This window comes from Eublepharis macularius, chromosome 15 (assembly GCF_028583425.1).
Source record: "Eublepharis macularius isolate TG4126 chromosome 15, MPM_Emac_v1.0, whole genome shotgun sequence".
In the NCBI taxonomy this organism is placed as follows: Eukaryota; Metazoa; Chordata; class Lepidosauria; order Squamata; family Eublepharidae; genus Eublepharis; species Eublepharis macularius.
The window spans coordinates 23,436,438-23,459,390 of NC_072804.1; the positions used below are offsets into that span (position 1 = coordinate 23,436,438).

At 42.4% G+C, this 22,953-nt stretch overlaps 1 protein-coding gene across 2 annotated transcripts in view; it reads left to right on the plus strand.

Annotated features, from left to right (window-relative positions):
* The window catches only part of SH3BP2 (SH3 domain binding protein 2), a 44,476-nt gene extending 22,592 nt beyond the window's left edge, over nucleotides 1-21,884 (plus strand). Inside the window, exons 6-15 of one of the 2 annotated variants that reach the window (XM_054999680.1) lie at nucleotides 2,463-2,580; nucleotides 3,757-3,827; nucleotides 4,586-4,674; nucleotides 7,986-8,051; nucleotides 12,540-13,131; nucleotides 14,927-15,056; nucleotides 15,878-15,933; nucleotides 17,113-17,194; nucleotides 18,426-18,485; nucleotides 18,831-21,884. In XM_054999680.1, the coding sequence (XP_054855655.1) occupies nucleotides 2,463-2,580; nucleotides 3,757-3,827; nucleotides 4,586-4,674; nucleotides 7,986-8,051; nucleotides 12,540-13,131; nucleotides 14,927-15,056; nucleotides 15,878-15,933; nucleotides 17,113-17,194; nucleotides 18,426-18,485; nucleotides 18,831-18,971 (1,405 nt within the window). In that variant the 3' untranslated portion in view covers nucleotides 18,972-21,884. The remainder of the gene's footprint in view (nucleotides 1-2,462; nucleotides 2,581-3,756; nucleotides 3,828-4,585; nucleotides 4,675-7,985; nucleotides 8,052-12,539; nucleotides 13,132-14,926; nucleotides 15,057-15,877; nucleotides 15,934-17,112; nucleotides 17,195-18,425; nucleotides 18,486-18,830) is intronic. The other variant, XM_054999681.1, reaches the window with a different exon arrangement.
* The last annotated feature ends 1,069 nt before the right edge of the window (nucleotides 21,885-22,953 follow it).

Consider the following 22,953-nt stretch of genomic DNA (forward strand, 5'->3'; position numbering starts at 1 on the left):
ATACTTTGTGATGCTTTCTTCTGCATCCTCTAAGCATTCAGAAACGATGGGATAGGTTAATTATGTGTGTTGAATCATCAACGCTGATTTTGAAAGTTAGACCATCTGTAGTTCCTTGCATTTTCTTGAGAATATTCCTCATCAGTCCAAGCCTGCCATGGTGGGAAACTTTCAGTGGTGCCTGTTGCTTTTTGCCCTTTACTGCTGTTAATTCTTTTGTTGCCTTGCTGTGTCCAAGCCCTGTTATAGCCTGCCTTTCTTACAGACACACAAGCTAAAACTGCGTGTCTTGCAACTTTTCTGTTGGTCTCTTGGGCTATTATGCCTGCTACACTTTCAATAAAAAGTGTCCCATGAGAAGAGATGCTAGGCTTCTCCTACTGTAGAAAGGGGGAACGATGATGAATGACTCTTCTGACTCCATTCAGTGCTGGCCTGCAGGCTGTTTTCCCCTCCTCTTGTCTGTAGCTCAGAGGTGCAGTGGGGGTGTTGATCCCCAAACGTGTGCATCGTGATGGCATTAGGAAGCAACAGCAGTGGAGGTGTGCATAGCTGAACATACATGTCAGGGCCAAGTTGGAACCAGGGTTTGCTATACTTAATCCCTCAGATCAGTTGCTGGAGGGTGGTGGGAGCCTGAACTGCAGGCTGAAGATGGGGAAAGTATGGAAAATGGGAACCTGAAATTCCCTGACAACATGGTAGTGTTCAAATTTAAAATGTCCACGTTGACATTTCAGGAATGGTTTTCTGCTTAAAGAATGGCTTAGCAACTGAGCTGCCTGGGTGTGAATTTGCAGACTTTGTAGGTGAAATTAACACAATCCCTTCATGCCAAGGCTCACACAAGTGCTGCTTCCACAAAGAGGTAATAGGGTTGTTGTATTTTGGTGAATGAAGCAGCACAATGAATGAGTGTCCTTGTAACTATTGAGCTATACAGAGTTATATCCCTGTGGCTCCCTGCATGAATTACTTTTGTTTATAGTATTCTATTTTACATTATAAAAGCTTGTGCAGCACTCAGTGGAATGAGTCTGAAACAGGGAAGAATGTGGTCCCAAATGTTTAGCATACAGGGTTAATAATCAAGGATCCAGTAGCATTTCCCAAATACCTGTTATGCAGGATACTGATCTGTGACGCAGCCGCATGCCATAGGTCTATCAGGCAAGCACCATCTGCTCTGACGGAGACTCTTCAGGGTCTCTGGGAGAGAAAGGTCCTCCCCGTCGCTTGAGATTTTTCCACATGCAGAGGAGGTGTTCTTCAAGGGAAACTGTTACAACCCCCTTTCTGTCGTGTAGTTAGATTTTGCCTTAAACCCTCCTTTTACACCCTCTGGGTAGATTGCTGCCACCAGAAATTATATTCCAAAATAGTTAACTTAAATTTCCCCTTTAATTACGTACCCAAGCATCAGGCTCCTTCGTGGGCCTATGTGGCCCTGAGGATAGGAATAGGATATAGGGATAACAGATACTCTGGGATTAAAAAACGAAAAACAATACACTTTTATTTTTACAAGAAGCGTATTGGTTTCACACTATTACTATTACTTACGTTTGATGGTTTCAAAGATAGTTCTCAGTTCTAAAAGTTTCTTTTCATAGGCTTAGTCACATAGATACATATAAACTTTCCCTCTCAGGCTCACACCGTTTGCCTACTTCAGATATCAATTTCTCACTCAAATACACATAGATTTTCTCTCAGGCGCACACACAGTTTGCCTGCTTTAGATAGAATGAATGTTTTTCCTCTCAGACACACAGAGTTCAGATTTCCACAGAGGTTATTTTTCTCTCAGAAATTCATGGGCACTCTCAGGCTGCACACAGCTTGCCTGTCAAAACCCAGGCTGAATATTTATTCTCAGAAGCACACAGTTCAGGCTTCTCTCAGATTGCCTGACTGAACTAGAATCCTTTTAGGTTTCTTCTACACATCGCCTGTTTTTCTCAGAGTCAGTATCTCTCTCAGAAATGCATAAACACCCTCAGGCTGCACACAGCTTGCCTGCTTTGTCCTCTCCTTGCTCAGTAACTAACAACTGCAGTTCACTCCTTCCACACTCTCCGTCTCTCTCTCTCTCTCTCTCTCTCTCTCTCTCTCTCTCTCTCTCTCTCTCTCTCTCTCTCTCTCTCACACACACACACACACACACACACACACACACACACACACACACACACACACACACAGAGAATCAATATAATTACAGAGTTGTAGCCCTTTCCTAAATCCCACAGGTTTATCAGTTGAGGAGCAACTTGTATGAGTCCTCTGATGGCTGAGAGAACTGCTTTCTCTTGGTAAAGTTTCCAGGGGAAAGCGTTACAGACTCTGCCCCATGGATTGTATTGAAAGGTCATCCAGTAATTACGATCATATGTTGTGCCTCCTGTATAAAGAACATAATTTGAGGTTTTACTAAAAGTATTACTTTCACTGTTACACAGGGTTATGAGGGCAGCAGAGGAAACAACGTCGAGCAATGTATTTCCTTTCAAGTTGGTTCACATTAGCAAGAAGCACAGGACCTGGTTTTTTTCTGCTGCCTCCGAAGACGAAAGGAAGGTGAAATCATATTTATGTCCCCCAAAATATATTTAAATTGACCGGGCATTTGAAAGGAAATTGCCTCACCTTGCCAAAGTACAGTCCAGGTTGCTGCTGAAAGTTTTGAACACTTGGTTCCAGAGATATGTAATACATTCCCCCAGTCAAGAGTTTGACACATGAAGGGATTTCTCTATGTAAATAATCTTGAATATATGCTTGTTTTGTAGGGATTCTCTTATTTCACAAGCACCTCAAATTCTATTAAATCTCATTTATCTAATTTTTATCATGCCCATCTTTCAAGGTGCTCAGGGCAGTGTACATAACTTGTCCTCTCCCCCATTTTATCTTCCTAGCAACCCTCTGTTGTCCAAGATTACCCAATGAGCTTCATGGCCAAGTGGGAATTTGAATCTGTCACAGGCTGAGAGCTGCTGTAACAAAGTGGTTAAGTTGCTGTGATGCCAATCAGTCTGCCGGTTCAAATCCCACTAATACCATGAACTGAACAGGTGGCCTTGGGTAAGCTGCTCCTCTCAGCCCCAGCTCCCCTGCTGTATTGTGGGGATAAATTTATTTGTTATCATATTTATATCCCGCCCTCCACGCAAACAGGCTCAGAACTGCTCACAACAATAAAATACAAGGTATAAAGTTAACACACCATAAAATACAGAAAAGCAATCACAACAATCCAAAATTCAGGCGTCTTTAACAGATACAAAAACTACTGTAAAAAGCTACAGGAACAGCTATGATACAGTGCTCAAGGCAGTATGGGATGGGGCATGGTGGCCAGAAGGGGACAGATCGCTGGCACTCAACCAAAGGCCCAGCAGAACGTCTCCGTCTTGCCAGTCTCCATCGGGAGTGCGTTCCACCAGGCCAGAGCTCTGGCCCTGGTCAAGGCCAAATGAATGTCCCTCAGACTGGGGATCACCAGTAGCTGCTTGTCCATAGAGTGCAAGGCCCTGCAGGGGACTTAATGGGAGATAATACTGACTTTGTTCACCGTTCTGAGTGGGGCACTAATCTGTCTAGAAAAGCAGTATATAAGCGTGTTGTTGTTATCATTATCACAAAGTTCATAGTTGGGTATTGTTTCTGTAATTTTACATTGCATGTGTGTCTGTTTCAAAACAGCAGGAAAAAAAACCTCATTTGAAATAAAGTCTGGTTGTTGTCTTTTAGGATTGGATGGCCTCACTTAGGAAAGAAATAGACCGCTACCATGAGAAGAAGGAAATAATCACTGACTTAAGGTTGCACCTGCAGGCGCAGGCATTACGCTACTCATTCATTCTTGTGACTTGTGTTAAGGAGGTCTTTGTAAAGTAGTTCCTGTTACTTGTAACTGGTGAAACTTAAATAAGTATTTGCCTTTAAATAGCAGCCATTGCTGTACTTAATGAAGACTTTGTGCAACACTGTTTTAAAAATTTTACAAATCTCCTTTATATTCTCAACTGCTTTCTGTAATCCTAACAGTCATAATTTTATGAATTGTATTGCTGGCCAACAAGAATTTGGTATGATTATGTAGGTACAATGAAGGAACTATTTTTTTTTGGATTATTGATACTCCGTTTTGCGTTTGTGTGTAAATCACCATCAGGTCCAGAGTTTTGTAGCTTTCATTTTTGCTACTTACAACATGATGGAGCTGGTTGTCATTTCCGTTTGCAAATCCTTGATGCAGTATTTTGTTAAGTTGTGGTTGTGTGGTGGTCAGCTCTCCAGCTAACAGCGCCTTGAGAATTTGAACAGTGTGGTTGTGCAATATAATGGCCATTATGACCATAGTTGCCTTTCATTTCCTTGATTGCTTTTGAACAACTTTCAAAGGGCTGCAGAAGTTTCACCAGTAACTGTACCACAACCTTATTTCTAGAAAACAGTATCAACCAAAACTGAAGCAAATAAGTAGTTTCCCATTTCTGCTATTTGGCGTACTTTAATTTTAGCATTTACGTAAGTGCTGGTGGCCTAACTGTACAATCTTTCCCCCCTCTATTTTCAGTGACTCTGGTTCGGATGTTGACAGTTTCTATGGTTCTATAGAACGCCCAATTAATATCAACTATTCTCAGCATTCAACAGAAAATTCAGGTGAGAATAGAATTTTGACATTTGAAAAAGGTACCTTGCAGAGAAAAGCAGGCAACTACAGGAGAGGTGGAGCAGCAGCGAGCAAGAGGGCAGTGACACAAAGTGGAGGCAAGCTCTGTGCTGCAGCAGGAGAATATTGCAAGGCTGGCATTCCCATTCCACCCCTCCACCCCTGCCTGAGCTCCAAAAGAGCCATTCAAGCCATTGCCAGCCACCTTTTAAACTGCGTGGCTCTGGTGAGCCTCACCCCACCTCCATACTTCAGTTTGGGATTCTCTGGTTTGACATTGGGGTTTGTTGGATTGACATTGGTCCTCTTGCTGTAGTTTGGTTCTGTTAGGATTTGTTGGTTCGGCTTGCATTGGGAGTAGAATTTGTACCGGGGCTGGCTTTTGGCCAGAGGTTGCCTTTACTTAAATGTTTTTCTTTGGCTGGAAAGCCTTGGAAATGTTTCCCCCATAGGAAACAATGGAATGGACAGGAAGGTGTTGCACCAATATAGATAAAAGCACATGACATTAATCAATACTGAGTAATACTAGGCCAAGCTCTTGAATTCTCTAGATGAACTTTTAAACTTTGCATGAACTGTCTGTGTGTTTTTTCCTATGTGTTAGGTAATTCTAACAGGTGTGCTTTCATCCTTTGACAGTTAATTAAAATAGTGGACTCTATCGAGATTAATGTTCCTCTATCAGAGATTCAACCAATGGTGATCTCTCAACTTAACTTTTCCTGACACTTCTCAGAGATTTGTAGTTTTGTTTTGCAGATCTGAGTATGGCGTAATTTTTTACTAATTGTAAGGTTGTACAATAGAAATTATGAATATTCAGTGAAGCATCAGACCAATAATTGTTTGTTTGTGCTGTCATGTGAATAGACCTTAAATATTCGCATATGATGAGGTATAAAATTGCAAACACAGATAGAATGGTAGAGCTCTGATGGAAGAAATCTCTTGAGAGAATTTAGGTGAGAACTTATTTTTACCTGTGTATTTCATAGAAACTTTGATTATGTTAAACTTGGAATTTATTAAGAAATGTTAGCAAACTTATTTCTTACTGTCTTTCTGTGTTCTGTTTTTATAGGATTTATATTAATAGCCATTTATATTTTGATTACTTGCTTCATTAAAAAACTAGGGTGTATTTTCAATAAAGTGAAATAAACTCTAGACAGGTGTCTGTGTGTTTGATAAAGAATTGCAAAGCAATATTGAACCCTATATAAATAAATGTACTGATAAACAGCTGGTTCAAAGAACTTATCTGTTTGACAGGTCTGAGAACTAATTGCTGTAAGCTTTCCAGGAGAGAGAGGCATCTTTCTTTTGGTTAAGTAGAAGCTTAGTTTCAGACACGGGCAAAAGCTCGTTACAATGGAATAGGTTCTTTGCTGGAGTTTGCTTGAAAAATGCCCCGCAGTTTCCCAGATAGTTTTTCCTTTAGGAAATCATGGCTGGATAAATTCAAGAGTCTCTAATCTTACTGAACCGATTACAGAATCTGACCCAGATTTCAGGGGTACTGAATTTTTATGGATCTGTATTGAGCTAATTTGTGTGTGCATGTGAATGTGTACACACCCCTACTCATGAATGCTATTTCTCTGCGTTGGCATTTCTGCTGTTGTTCACATCGGCTTCAGGGGGAGTAAAACCAATAATACTGACCTCCACAGCAGCAGAAAAAATACTGGATGTATAATGCAAAAAGGACACACAAAGGGTAAAAGAAAGGTTTAGGGTAAAACACCATAGTTCATGAAATAGATACTCACATATAGATCAGAACACAATATAATACATAAGCAAAAATGACAATGTCTTAGACCAGAGTTTTGCTTACGTATTATATTTTGTCCTTCTCCATTTTTGTAGTTATGTAAGCACTGATTTGCATGAACCATTGTGTTTTACATTAGATCCTTTTTATAACCTTCTTTGCCATTTTTTTGGGATGAGCCTTCCACTGCATTTGAACTTCTGTTTTTTGCTGGTGTAGGCCTATACTATGTGGGAGTTCCTATGAGTAATAGTAAAGAGTCCAGTAGCACCTTTAAGACTAACCAACTTCATTGTAGCAAAAGCTTTCGAGAACCATAGTTCTCTTCGTCAGAGAGCTGAAACAGACGTAACGAGATACCTAGGTTCAACTCATGTTCTCTTACCTCAAGGTTTGTCGGTAAGTGTAGGCATCCTTGCAGGTTAAAGTTTATGCAGCTCCGAGCTGCATGGCTTCAGGTGGGGGCCAGGTGAGCAAGGGGGAAGATGCAGCGATGCCTTCGCCCAGCCCCCGCAGAGCGATGCCAGGCTGCATGGGGAGAGCAGGAGGAAAGGCGCCCAGAGCATTGCTGCATCTCCCTCCCCCCCGCTCACCTGCCCCCCCCCCCCCAAAGCCACCTGGCTCGGAGCTGCATAGCTCGCCGTTGCTCTGTGGGGGCTGGGCAAGGGGTGGGTGGAGCAACGGTCCATGCAATCGGGGTAAGGGCTTTGGGCAGGGGCCAGGCGAGCGAGGGGGGGAGATGCTCTGGGCGCCTTTCCTCCCGGCTCTCCCGGTGCAGCCAGGCGTCGCTCTGCAGGGGCCAGGCCGGGTGAGTGGCGGGGGGAGATGAAGCGATACTCCATGTAAGCGGGGAAGGGAAAATGCCACGATGCAGCTCGATAGCAGGAGGAAAGGTGCCCCACACCTGCACTTCTCTCCCTGCTGCTCTGTAAATGCTAAACTTTAAGCTGCAAGGACGCCTACACTTCCTGACAAACCTTGAGGTAAGAGAACACGAGTTGAACCTAGGTATCTCATCACATCTGTTTCAGCTCTCAAATGCATCTGATGAAGAGAGCTGTGGTTCTTGAAAGCTGATGATGCATCTGACAGAGAGCTGTGGTTCTCAAAAGCTGACAATGCATCTGACGAAGAGAGCTGTGGTCCTTGAAAGCTTATGCTACAATAAAGTTGGTTGGTCTTAAAGGTGCTACTGGACTCTACTATTTTTCAATTACAGAGTAACGCGGCTCACACCTCTGGAGCTATGAGTAGTGGCACTCTCCCTGGCCTTGTGAGTCCTCTCCTCGAATTAGCTGTCAGGTTTTCTGGGAGCTGAGCACCTTGATTGACTCCTAGCCCTACCCATCACCAAGGGCCCTCATGTGAGGATGTTGGTGGGACGTCACTTCCTCCCCAACCAGACTTACTTCCGGCTGAGCTGATTGCACTAGGAACCTGTTGTAAGGCCATTGCAGTAGAGGCCATGATGTGTGTTCCAAACTTTCAAGCTGCATTTTAATGTGTGAAACCTGATTTCAGATTATGACCAGGATGAAGAAGAAGATTACTTGCAGCCAGATAATGCAGACGGTGTAAAATGTGAAGGTATGTTGAACTGGGATGTTCCAGCATGTCCATGCTTCCTGTTGGTGACATCCATCCTTGCATAAAATATTTGAACGTGGTTCAGTAAGCAGAACCCTGCATTGGTGTGAAGATATAAAGAACTGTTAAGAATTTGTCAGAGGGGAAGCAGGTTAATAGATTACTTGAAAACACATCCGTAAAAATGGTTTTGATGTCTTTAGTTAAGATGGCCTCCTGTCCTGTTAAGTTATCTTTTCACAATACTCTAACCTTGAACCACAAGTTTTGGTTTCTTTATATGTGTTGTTGTTGCTGCGGCCTCCTCTCCCAACAGCTCACTCTGAATTCTGCATCAAGTTCTGCCTGTCTCAGCCCAGCTCCATCTGCCATTCTTTTTCAAAGGACATCCTAAAAGCCCAATATAGCAACAAACTACACCATGCTTCAGAATCCCTCTCCCAAAGGTGGGCTGGTTTCCAGAAGTGAGTTTCCACGCCTTGTGTCTATGCACAATAGATTTATGTGCATCTGCTGTGAATTTCACCTTTTTTCAGTTCCGCAGTTTTACTTTCGGTGGGTTAGGAATGGTTTGATGAAACCAGGAAACTTAAAATTTCAGCCCTCCCTTTCAAGGAATCAGCTCTAGACAAAAAGGAGAGAAATGGTGGTGTACCTTAGCATGGAGGGGGGAAAATGCCCACAACATCTGTGTCCCAGTTCAGCAAATTTTAAATCTATCACTCATTGGACCTTCCCAAATACACCTCTGTAATGTATTGCAAAGTGTCCTTCCAGACATACAGGACAGCTTTGGGTCACTTACAGTGCAATCCTAAACTGACTCCAGTCTAAACTCATTGATTTCAATGGGCTTAGACTGGCGTAACTCTGTTTAGGATTGCACTGTTAAATGTATATTTACAGCATGTACTTCTTACAGGTGGTTTCAGGTTGGTAGCCATGTTGGTCTGTGATAAATGAGCAAGATTCAGGTCCAGTAGCACCTTAGAGACCAACTAGATTTCCAGAGTTTATGCTTTCGAGAGTCAGATGTCCCTTAGAATGGAAGGTTGATTTGTGATGGTCATTGTTGTTAATACATACACAAAGTAACGTTTTTCCCAGTTCCTCAATTACTGCGAGGCAGAAGTCAAGTGTGCTCCTCTTGTTAAAAACCATTTGTCCAGGTGTCTGATCCAACTTTCTCAGTGGTTTGCATCACTTCCTAAAACTGGGGCATTTCCCTGATCTCCTCCACTGGTATCTAAAAGCACACATTCAAAGGCCTTAGCTAACTCCAGTGGGCTGGGGTGATGAGACCCCTCCTGCACTCCCCTGCTCCTGCCTCCTGCACTCCCCTGCTTGTGCTCTGCCTTCCTGCTATGGGCTGCTTTTTGTAAAGAATACTTTTTATTTTATTGATAAGTTTAAAAACCCAATAAAAAGGAAAGAGAAAAGGAAAAGAAAGAGAAAAATAAAAGAACAAAAATTATAGAAAAAGAAGAGAGAAAAATAATACATATTTCCATTTTTCTGTACAACACCTGTCATAGTTTTACAAACATATACTTGTTTTGATACTTGTTCATTTTTTCTCATCACATGCAGAAAACCAATAAGGGGGGTTCCAATTTACTATAAAAGTAGACAGTGTTTTATCTCTGATCAGAGCTGTAAGTTTAGCCATCTTCACTAACTCCATCATTTTCACAATCCAGTCATTCATTGAAGGCAGTACTGTACTTTTCTGTTTTTGTGCATACAAAAGCCTAGCCGCCATTGTCATATATAAAAATAGGGTACCATGTTTGTTTTCAAACTGTTTGTCCATTAGTCCCAACAAAAAGGCTTGTGCCTAGGGCTTTTTAAAGCATTCCAGTTGTTCCCCCACCTGGATTTCCTCTGGCAAAGGCCAGCTATAGTGGCAAGGAGGGGGCGGGTTGCTTCTCACACCGCTGTGTATCAAGAAGAGAACCATCCCGGGCAGAAGGAAAACCAGGTGTGGCTGGCCCTGCCCATGCAACCTGCTAGGGTCACACCATGAAGAATCAACTTCTGCACCACTGTGGCTATATGTGAAGTGAAACTGTGTTGTTCGGGCTGCTGTTGCCTCATTCTGTTGGTTCCAGACCTTGCTCTTACTCTTCAAAGTGAGAAGAAAGAAGCTAGTCTGATGCCAGGCAGGAATTGGCTTTTACTCTCCTGTCACTGTTGAGCTGAAACAAGGAGGGAGTACTTGAGGATCTCTTGGATCAGGATTCACAGGCACTTCTGCAAGGAAGGGCATGCTGAGCACCAGTCTCCGTGTCTGCTGTGCAGTTCTGGAACTTCCTTGCCTAAGCCTTCATTTCAGAGACTTGGGTAGACTTTCAGAAGGCAGGATTAAAATGATAGGCCAGAACTCCCCAACCTTTTTTAACCTGCAGGCACGTTGGAATTCTGACGCAACGTGGTGCATGCAGCTACAAAATGGCTGCCACAAAATGGCTGCTGCAGGAGGTGGAGCCAGACACAAAATGGCTGCCACACGTTACATACAGTCACACAGTGAAGATTCTTGAGCTGTGGAAATCAGTTTCTGCCAAAACAATGTTTTTAAAAATCTACACAACCAATCAAATCTCTAATGGTTATTCAAAAGTCATGCTTGGCCCCACTAAGCCCCACAAAGCAGTCACCTGACCCCACCTACTTTCTAAAAACACTTGGTGGGCACCAGGAAAGGTGTCAGTGAGCACAATGGTGCCCATGGGTACCATGTTGGGTACCCCTGCCGTAGAACACCTTGTACATGGGTAGCACAGATGGACAGCATCTCCTCGCACTCAGGGCAGCGCCACAGTGCTGCTCCTTCTCTGTTGCTCCTTTCTCATAGCTTGGTGTGCTGCTCTGCAGGGAAGCCGTTGTGGATCTAGCTGGGGCTGAGGATAGAGAAGCCAGGAATAGGGACCCAGGCTTGAGCCTTTTCCTATTTGAGAGCAGGGAGCAGGGCTGATTTCTCTGGTGTTCCATTGCTTGCTTGGGGGTGGGGGTGGGTCTTAAACAGAGAAATTTCTATATATTCTATTCACAATGTTGTTATTTATTTTTTGACCTAGTGTGCTAACTCTCTGCTCCGCTTTTATGGTCGGAGATGGTGCTTTATGCCCTTCTGCTGCTCTCTTAATAGGAGGCCAGAGTGCCTGCTGTCATTAATTGGTCTGTGGCACTGGTTTTTCTCATTGCTATATTGTTTGTAAAGATTGCTGTGAGCTATATTAGTTTTCAAGGAGAGTGCAGATAAAAAGTTTCAATGAACAAAGCGCTGAGGTTGGGACAAGGGTGCTGGCTTGGCCTGGCACCGCTAGGGGAGTCTTAGCTGCCATTTGACCATCTTTGTAGTATTGGGACAAGTGAGTATGAAGGATCTTTGGAGTGTGTGGAAAGAGAGCATGAATGTTACCGATCGTGCTGTTGTCAGACTTGCTAATCTGCCTAAAAATAGCACTGGCATTCGGCCATGCAGAGAAATGATCGTTCCCGACAGCCACTGCCTCCGTTGTGGACCGAGACCTGGAGTTGGTTCCTCAGGATGGAATAGGAAGTTCCTGCCAAGAGTCACAGGAATCTTACGCAGGCAGTGGAAGGATCAGTTTTAAAAGTGGGCTTTACTTTAGACCCAGCATAACCCCCAAGGCAGTTGTAACAAAGGGAGGAGCCAAATACTAAATGGATGTGTGATCCATTTGATCACATGGTGTATGTGGGGGAGGGCCTCTGTATCTAAAGTTACCATCTGTCTGATTTTAAAACACTCTAACTTGCTTTCCTGGAACTAAGGGAGGTATCATAGGGTCCTCTTCTATCACAGGAGAAATGAAATCCTGTCCTCAAGTCATAGTTGACTTATGGCGACCCCTGGTGGGGTTTTCATGGCAAGAGACTAACAGAGGTGGATTGCCATTGCCTGCCTCTGCACCCTGGTCTTTGTTGGAGGTCTCCCATCCAATTACTAACCAAAGCTGACCCTGCTTAGCTTTTGAGTTCTGCCAAGATCAGGCTTGCCTGGGCCAGGTAGTCATATTTAAAATGTGCGTTTGTCTACTTAAGCAGGCAGTATAAATGAGCATTTACTTATCTGTTCTTCTGTAAAAGTAGCAACCCTGCAAGTGGCAGATGAAAAAATTGGACTATGAGGCCCTGAGATAAATGTCACCTACCAGCTTGCAAACTCTGATGTTGCACCCATAAAATTTACTTGAAGCAAATTTAGCTTAAGGAGAGAGAATGTTTATGTGAAAGAATTATTGCCATGTTTTCTTTACATGATCATGTATGTGTTTGTGTCCGTGCCTTGTTGCATTCCAGCCATATATTTATTGTATTTTATACACATGGTTACAATCTGCTTGATTATTGATAACACGCAGTCCTAAATTGCATGTCCGATTCCGTTTTTGTTCAAAAGACGTAGCTATTCAGACTGCCATATAATTCTTGCTTTCGTTGGCTTCTTTAATAATGCAGATCACACAGTCCTGCCACCAGCATACCCACCTCCTCCAGTCCCACAGATGGGAAAGTCTTCCTATTCAGAGGCCCGGGCACGTTTGCTGACTGGCAAGTGCAGTGTGCCTGTGCTTCCCCTGCCACCTCCCAAGAAAAGCTTACCCGATCTTAAGCCTGAAGCTCTCTTGTGTATGAGAGGGGACCTTCCTTTACAGTACCGAGCTGAATGTAATGTGAGACCTCACCTAACACATCAGCAAGCCAGTGGCCCAGGATCACCAGTGCCTCCAGTTCCTCTAGCCAGAAAGCCCACTGGTATCGTAGAAACTGCCTCTCAACCAACTGTACGTCTGTCCCTCGCCCACGTTTTGCCTACTTCTGAAGAGAGTGAGAAACTAAGAGAGTTAAAGCTTTCTGTGAAGGTCCCGCCTCCACTGCCAAGCAACAAGCCCAGATTGACACACTGTCCTGTGACGCCTGCAAATATCAGACCACACAAGGACAGTGGCAAGCCGGCACTACTGACACCCAGAGTACTGTCTAAATCTCAAGTGCCTACAGAAAAGCCACCTGTACCTGTACCCAAAACCGAGAAGCCTTCACCTCCACAGTAAGTTGGAAAGCAGGGTGCATGATGTGACGTTGGTCTCATGTTCCAAATCAGGTTCTCTCCCTCCGTGGCGCAAAACTATAGTTTAACTATAGTTAGTATGATTGTCTGAATGCAGCCCTCTCCGTAACTGGGGTTAGCTAGGGTAAATTAAATCATGGTATGCAGTTGTTTTACTGACCACAGTGAGTCTTGAATGATACATCAGTATGGTATTCTGGCCTCATCCTGGTCCGTTCCTTAGAAATGCCCTTGTATGTTGTACAGCTGCAGAGAATACCTGGCCAGAGAGAAGGCATGAGACCAGGTGCAGAATGATTGCCTGAGAGCCAAGTCCTGGTTTGACCAACTAGCAAGAGTTAAAATAAGCCATGGTTTCCTGTGGTGTCTGAACTGAGCCACAGACTGATATACATTTGGTCATGTGGTTACATTGAGCTTGTCTTTTTGCACACATGTTCACACATCCATGTCTTGGAATTTAATGTTCACAAATGTTACTAACTTTAGTGGCCCACCTATCAATACATATATGAATCTAAAGACCACCTTTCTTCTAACCTCAGAGTCCACCTATTTAAAATCCTGCTGTTCTAGGATTAGGAAATTAAAAATTCAAATGATATGGGATTTGTCCTTGATTTTTTTTCTCAAAGGAGCGCAAAAGAACAAGTGGGGAAAAGAATCATAGCTTAGGAGCCATTCTTTGCTGGCTTACCTAGTTAAGTTTGATAACTTCAGCTTGATAACAAAAGCAGTTGCTAGACTATTTTTTTCTTCAAAGTAGTTGCAGTTTTTGTTGCCACTGCAAACAGCTAAAGGGACTTTGTCTCTTTTCCAGCTGTGCCTTGGCTTCAGAATAAGACAGAGATAAAATAAAGGAGATAAGATCTCTGTTCTCTGTAAGCATGGTATTTGGACAACTGGCTGACTGAGGTGTTACATTAATTGCTTGTGCCTTGATGATCACAAAAAGGATTATGAACAACAGAGCTCTGCAAAGCAACAAATGATGCTTCTTTGTTGCATTGGGGGAATAACTTCTTTGGCATTTAAAACATCTAAAATTGGTTTCCATATTTCATCATATTCAAATAAAGGGACTGCCATATGCAAGTTCTCAAAAAACGGATTCTGCATAATCCTACCCATCAGATATTGCTCCCAGATTTTCTGATACCATTTTTTTAGCAGTGGGCCTTTGAGGGATTTCCAATTCCCAGCAATGACCAGATGAGCAGAGGCAACTAATATCGAAACAAGAGATCTGGTATCCTTATCTAGTACAGAGTTGGGCCAAAAATCCAATGGGGGCTGTGTTCTGTGTACGTTTGGTATTGCTTAGTTCAGTTCTTTTCAGATTTGTGTTCCTTGGAACTCTGAGGTTCCCTGGAAATTTTTTATGGACCTCTTAGTGGGATGATCTAGAATGTTACTGGAGAAAACGGCTTGTCCATTATCGCTAATCTTTGTCTGCCATGTGTAGCTGCTAAGCATTGCGCTTGCAGTTGATAGGGGAAGGGCAAAGGCTCAACAAGTCTGTCTTGTACCCTACGCAAACCGAGTTTAGAATGTGTCTCAGGTTCTAAACCGAGTTTAGAATGCGTCTCAGGTTCTTCAATCTGCATGAGGTTAGGAGGTTTCGTACAGACCTGACTGTTTGTAAGCTCTTCTCTAAATATGGCAAAATCTGAAAAACACTGACTTGTTGACAATTAAAATAACAATATGAAACTGAACCATTGTGCATGGCTCTGTTTACGCTAATGGTGCAATGTATCCTTTCTAATTTCAGTTTAGGTTCTGTTTCTGCCAGGAGATCACCCCCAGATGGGCAGAGCTTCCGAGGTGCTTCATGTGAGAAACCAGTCGTGGGTTCAAAACCAGGCGTGTCTGGCACAGATTCAGATGAGGAGTATGAAAAAGTAAGGCTGCACATTCTCAAAGATCATTTCATAGAGAATCATGTGCCCAACTGCCGTGAGACACATGGGTACAACTAGTATGTGCTGAGTGCCCCATCCTCAGAGCTACAAAATGAAGGCATTTTGGAAATAGGGATTTGCACAAAATTCACAAGTATATCATCTTGTCACAACAGGCTTTTTTCCTGTGGGGGTAACTGGTGGGGCTTTTAAAACATACAAAGCAGCTTTCAGCTGTGCTGCCATCTTGTAAGGAAGTTGCAGGCTTGTTGTATAAAGTGCAAACTGAGAACACATATGCAGATGTCAGTACCACAAGGCCTGTTGTTTAACATTACTGACAGTATTTAGTTTATTTACAAGAAAAAAACCCCAAATCTTTGGAGTTGAAGACTGGGGCAAAGTGGAATAATAATAATATTATAATAATAATATTCGATTTATATACCACCCTTCAGGACAACTTAACGCCCACTCAGAGCAGTTTACAAAGTAGGTTATTATCTACACAACAATCACCCTGTGAAGTGAGTGGGGCTGAAAGACCTCCGGAGAGCTGTGACTGACCCAAGGTCATCCAGCTAGCTTCAAGTCAAGGAGTGGGGAATCACACCTGGCTCTCCAGATTAGAGTCCTGCTGTTCTTAACCACTACACCAAACTGGCAGCAATGAAACACAGACTAGGGGCTTGATAATGAGATTGGGTGAGGGCACTCTTGCTACCCACAAGATCATGAAACCACTCTTGCTATCCATGGAACTATCACTGTATTGTTTTTGTTGTTCTTTTTACTTCACAACTTAGTTTTTTTTCTTGCAGGTTGAGCTGCCTACTTCAATATTTGTCAATACAACTGAATCCCTTGAAGTTGAAAGGTATATTTATTTTCTTGTAAACAATTGCTCAGGATATAGGTGGATCCTAGTGGATTGGAAACATGGAGGGGAAGTTGAGTGAAGGCTGGAACAGGGACAGAATCCAAAAATCTGGGCACTTGGCATATACAGGCAAACAGCAATTGCCCTGTTGTAATGAAAAGGTAAAAAGTGCCTCTGCAATAACCAAACAAATATGAGCAAAAAGCCAGTGATGTAAGAGAGAGAATATTTATTTGATGACACTAGGAGTGATTCCACACATGTTGGTTAATGCACTTCCAATCCTCTTTATAGATCATTTGGAACGGATTTTTTTGTGTGTGGAACAAAAAATCCACCTCAAATGATTGATAAAGTGCATTGAAAGTGCATTATCCAACGTGTGCGGAATCAGCCTAGGTAAAAAAGATATATCCCAGTCCTGATAAAAGACATGATTTTTATATTACTATCTCTATGCATTTCAAGTTATCTTTATCACGGTATCTAATAATATTATCATCTCTTGTGCCTTCCTCATTCAACTGCAGCCTGGAAAAGAAAAACCCAAGAGAAGAAAGCACGATAGATGATTATATTTGATCTCCTAATGAAGCTAACACAAACATTCTGTATCTTGCACTATTGGCTGTTCGCTCGTATTTGTTAATGAAAGCGTGCCATGCAGCGTGGGCAGGCAGAGTATGTGGCAACCTTTGATGATGTCATTCTCTGTGTGCCTACTTCTGTAATGAATAATTGGCTTTCTGATTCCTTGAACATCATCTATGTGTTGAGCAGCTTTACAAGCTTTAATCAGGCTTAATAACAACAGTAATAATATTTGATTTATATACTGTCCTTCAGGACAACACCCACTCAGAGTGGTTTACAAATTGTGTTATTATTATCCTCACAACAAGCACCCTGTGAGGTGGGTGGGGCTGAGAGAGCTCTGAGAGAGCTGTGACTGACTCAAGGTCACCCAGCTGGCTTCAAGAGGAGGAGTGGGGAATCTGTTCTCCTGATTAGAATCCTGCTGCGCTTAACCACTATACCAAACTGGCTGCTTAAAATGTCAGAGTTTGTTGTTAAGAAGTCAGTTATCAGGTTTAGTCCTTGTTGTTTTGTTTCAGGCTCATTTGTGTGTGTCTGTTTCTCAAAAAGTGATTGTTTGGTATTATCACACCATTTTAGAATGTTCAAAGCTGAAAGTCTGACAGGGCATCCAAAAAATGGACTATTCTGCATTAGGAACTCATCAACGAAAACTGGAAAGGTAACAGAAAATAATTATCTTGAATATGAAACAGTATATGTGATTTCTCTGAAAAGGAAAATTTTGTACAGTGCAGTTTATGTGCATATTTATCTGGGGATTTTTGAGAGCCCAGATTGTGCTTCTGCAGAGGTACCCTAGCTCTTCAAGGCTGTGGGTGAATCTTGCTGGGATCAGATATCAGGGGCTGGGACATGTGCCGTCCTGCTGGGGAAGCATGGGCCAACCCACCCTGTCCCAGGGAAAGACTGAGGGGCGTATGAGGGAATAAGTTCTGTTTGTGAGCTTTGAGGAATCTGGCAACCTTCAGTCTGTGAGAGTGTTCTTTTTCTACCTTTTCATTTTTTTCTCTACTGAATGTAATCTTCTAATGAAAAATTTTAAAACTTTCCTGGGGTTCTTTATACATCTCAGACTTGGCAGCTGAACCAGGCAGCTCTGCCTTGCAGTAAAAAGTTCTCTGCCAAGGGACCTCTAGGAGCAAGGGAGGGGGTTAACGTGGGCATATAAAGGAAAACCCTCTAAAGCCAGGCTGGTGGTGGTGGTTTACAAAGAGATGAAACATCTGCCCTTGACCCATCTCAGTTGAGCTTCAGGCTTGGTTTCATAATTGAAGCAGCCCAATTGACCTTGGTAGATGATCTCTGATTACAGTTGGTTAAGGGCAGTCCATTGCTGCTGATATGACTAGATCTATCGACAGCATTGATCAGCTGTGCTCAGTGCAGAGGGGTAGCCTCTGTTAGTTTTGCTTGTTTTTGTAGGCAGGAATCAAAAGAGTTTCTGAAGGAGATAAAGAATAATCTAGTTGGGACTTGTTGTATGGTGTGTCTCAAGGATCTATTTTATCCCCAAATAGCCGTGGCCAAGAAAATGGCCTCCAGAGGGCCGTTAAATACTTAAGGCCCTTTCCAAGAAGTTCAGTATCAACACCCCAACAAGAGGCAGGATCAACAGACAAGAGGGAAGGGGACTGGATTGTAATTCAACCAAAGACCATCTTAAGTTACAGGGCAGAACTCCATGTTGCTGGTGGACTGGGAAAGGCCCCAGCACATGAGCAAGGCTGCCTGTAGCTCACTCATTGGGTTGTCCGGCCCCTTTGCTAGAATTTGGTTTTATCAAAACGGCACTTTCACATTTCATTTTCATTCCCTTTGCAAGATATTGGCTGAAGATGGAGGAGCATCTTTGATAATGCTGAGTTGTTTGCTTTTCTTCCCTTTTCAAGGTGCTAGTTGTGTGGGATGAATCCACCGAGAAAGTGAGAAACTACAGAATATTTCAACAGGTTAGTAAAAGGGCGGTATGTAAAGATGCAGGAGCATACACAAGTTGTATAATATGATACATATGATACTTTTTTCCTCACTCTCCTCACCCCCACCCCCTGCCATCTGTGGCTTGTTCTGAGCTAAAGTTTGGTTTGAATCTGGACATTTGATGCAGCCTTCAGACCATAACTTCCACAAAATGAAGGCTTGTTAACATGTTTAGCTGGAGCCAGTTCGTTCCATAGAGATGGTCATCTGTCCAGTCTGAGATTGTTGGATTGGTCTCAGTATTCCTCATTTTAGTGCCATGGGATTTTTCCTGAGGTGGTCAGTAATCTTAGATGTCTATTTCAATCTTGCAGCAGGACTCAAAGTTCTACCTGGAGTCAGATGTGCAATTCCCAAACCTTGGAAGTCTGATCGAACACTACTGCTGCCACGTCTTGCCAGGCCACAACATTCTGACACTTCAGTTTCCTTATGGCTGTTCTGGGCCAAGGTGACACACCTTCATCATCCACCACGTAACATCCATACACAGGGGAACACGGGCTCTAAAGAGGAATGTTTTTCTGCCCCCTAAACTGACCATGGATTCCAATAGTGGACTTTGTTTTTCTGTTCTCCCAGTTGACGCCTGGGTCCATTTCTGATGGTTGTCCTCCTACACACTGTATAGTTTTATTGAAAAAATTACCTGGTACCGTTTTTCAGATTGGACTGGTGGATATCATGTAATTATTAGATCACGTTGTCAGAAGAGGATGATACGTTTTAGTGCAATGGAATCTTTGCAGACTTGGCTCTTCAGCAGAACTGAGGCTGAACGACAGAGGAAATTTTCCAAAAGCAAGGTGCTAGAAATGTTTTGCTGGCTTGTTTGAGTCAACAGTCGCTCTTGACAAGCTATTGAAACCATTTATAATGCTTTTATTATAAATATATGCAACATTTCAAAGAAGAAACAGATTGAAAAAAGAAAAAAACCCCACTAAATCTCATTGTAATGTTACTGACACTTATTAGTGTTGGATGTGCCCTGATTTTCTCAGCCAGTCTTCCAGAGATGGATACTTTTGCTGTTCCCACTTTTTACTACCAAAATGTGTGCTGCAGTTCAACACATTTCCAATGCAATTCTGATATTCCCTTTATACTGCCTTTCTAAGATCAGCTAACAGAAATGTCCTTGCTTCAAAGGGAGGGTGGTGTCCAATCACATTATGCATGATTTGGTTTCTTGATCTCCAGTGCCCTTTCCAACATCACCAAATATGTTTGAAGTCAGCTTGAACAGCATTACATCTCCAGCACTGTGCACAAGTTAAGTGTTTATAATGATGCTCCAAATAGCAAGAATCCCTGATAGCTTCTTTACAGAGCATGAAGTCAAGGCATTGGGTCTTGTGTACATTTGGTAATTTCCTAAAATTTAAAATAATCTTTGAAATCATTCCAGCCCTGCATCTTATGTGTAGGCTGCATTCAGGCATAAAATTTAAAAGTGGTTCAGTAAAAATGTGCATGAACTAGTTTGTTGCTTGGTTCTCTCCCTCCCTTCTTGCGTGGAGCACAATGAAAGAATCCGAGTTAGAAACTAAAATCCAGCTGCCCATTATGTATTAATATAGTCATGCAGGTTAATCTGAGTTAGTTTGTCCTCCACTAGCTGCTGTTCTAAGATAGATAAAAATTGGGTTTAACTACAGCTAAATTTGCCAACTGAATGCAGCCGTAATATATTTCCACACCATGGACCAAACATGGAGGCCGTTTGTAATTTTTTGATGTTTGGAAAATATTTGGACCTCCAGAGCATTTTCATGTTGGTGTGAAGGCAAGCGCTCTCGTTTTTTATCTCCAGCAAATGCATGCTTATGTAAGTGACAGCCCCCCGCCCCCCCCCCCCCCCGGTTCAGTTTCCTTTTGCTTAATGAACTACAGAACACCCACAAGCATCCTGAAAATGCAGGTGACCAAAGTACTACTAATGTTGAGTGTGTTAAGCTGTTTATTTACACAGAGCCTGTATCTACTGGCTGTCATCCTAAATCCTCTGTAGCTGATCTTCACACTTTTTTTTGCTGACATTGCATATGAAAAAGTTGTTTCAGTTCTGAGGACTGCATTAGATCCCAGCGATTATTTCCACTAATGGGAAATGGGGATATTTGCTAGTTCTCCCCTCCTGCCGCAGACCTCATGCTTTGTCCCCCACCAGCAGCACTTAAGGGAAATAATTGCACTGAAGATGAGGAGAGGAAAACAAGGATGTTCCATTCTGCTAATGAATTCTGGATATTATTGTTGGGATCCAATGGAGTATCTGGACATCTGGGGACTTTAAGGAGGGATTGGGATCTCCCGGAAAGCAGCTGACATGAGGATTATACAAATAGATCATGAAAACCCTACGCATTGACTTCCCCTTTCCCAAACCTGATCTGTGAAACAGATAACACCATAGAAGTCAACACTGACATTCTATTGTTTTCATAAGGAATCCTCTTCTAATTAAATTTTTTTGCTGATGGCTGGCAAAGGGAAGCCAATGGGTCCAATGGATTCAAGATATTCTTATCTAAATGTTACTTGCTAGAAATCATCCAGTATAATGGGAAACTTTCTCAGACTACACGGAATTGAGTTAAACATTCTTGAACTGTAACTTTGTAAAACTTTGCCAACTTCATTTTATATTAAGAGGTTTTAAAATTCAGGACTTGCACTAAAATTTCTGTTGTATTTCATGTATTTTATCTGGCCCAAGATCCAAATAATCAGTTCATTAAAATCTCTTGTACTATATATTTATTAGATTCCTGTTCCTCAGGAGGCGCCTGGGTCATGAGGGTAGACATTTGGTTTTGCACAACTCCCATCAAAGCTTTTCAGAGCACACTGCAGCCTTAATCAGAATTTGCCTACTTGAAAGGCCTAAATCTGTTAGTTTTATAACCAAATCTGTGAATCTAACCAAAGAAATGGCTTGGGAGTGGAGCAGAGGAATGCAGAGTCCTAACTGGACTTCACTTCTGTACAGCGCAGCTCTGAATCAAAGACAGGGATGGTGGCACACATGCAACACATATTTCTGAATTGTTTATACATGCACACAAACTTTAATCATATTTGACTGCATTCTATCCAGAGACATAGCACTGCATGCGATCACTGCATGCGAACATAGCACTGCATGCGATCTGTATTTAAAATGCTGAGCAAATCAATTTTGTATTTTTTTTAAAGAACTGTGTATTTGAAATGCACGACACAACTGAGCAAAGCTACTGGAACATTGTATACAATGTATATGACACTGCAAATGTAGACTACTATTTTTCTGTGAAATTCTTTGAACATCTATTCTTTTGATAGAGAAACACATTTATGGGCAATTTCTACAAATAAACGTAATTAGATTTTTACAGATTCCAGAACACAAATGATCCAATCTTTTTTCATATTTGAAGTCAACGGGAAGTCTTGGGTAAGTCTGAAGTTCCCTTATCCTCATATCCCATCTGGAAAAGGAAACTGCCCTATCCTGTTTCATGGGTCGGGGTTGGATAAACTGGGGGAGGTTATATGGGACATAATGACTACAGTGATAAAGCCCGTGATAAGAAACAACCTTTTACTGGGTATTTTTAAATTATTAATTGAATTACATATATGATCAAATCAAGTGTTAAACTTGCCACCCGTCAGCAAAAGGCCAGAGATTCTACAGTGAAGTTCTAGCTTTGTGCCCATCATTCTTTGGCACATAGAGAACCAGGCCCTGGAAGATTGATTTATTTATGTCATGTATAGTCTGCCTTTCTTACTGAGACTCAAGGCGGATTACACAGTGTGAGATTAGACTGTAAAAGAGATTCCTTCCTTGCTGTGGATTCATCACAGACTGCAGTTTAATGCTTGAGAACACTGGGCCTCTGTTTGCTCGGTAGCTTCATGAGTACTTAAAGGAACTAATTACCTGTACCCTTCCCAAGCCCTAGGAGGAGTCATGAGACATCCTGAGGTATCCCAGGTAAACTGAAACATTTTGGGATAGTATTTCGGGGGAAAGTACCTTAAACATCAACAAAGCTACCAAATGCAAGGTTTCTGTTGTTCATGGAGGCAAAGGTGCATACCAGCAACTTTTTAAAAGGTTCCCTTAGGGATTGGATCAGTGACGCTACAGCCCACATGCAGCACTGGAGCACTAAAGGGGGATAGAAACTACCTGTGGGATTTTTAAGGGCTGTTTCTAAAGCTGATGGTACTGTTTAATTGGCCTTGAATGCACTGTCTGATGCAGAGATGATTACTTGAAACCTTCTTGGATGCTTTTCAAATTATTTGCAGAATTTAGATCCTACCTTTCTGCCCAATCAGGGCCACCAAGGAGGCTAACAATTAAAGGTAGAGGATGATAAAACATACCATAAAAACCAGTTAAAACCAAAAGTAAAATACACACATAAAAACACAGGC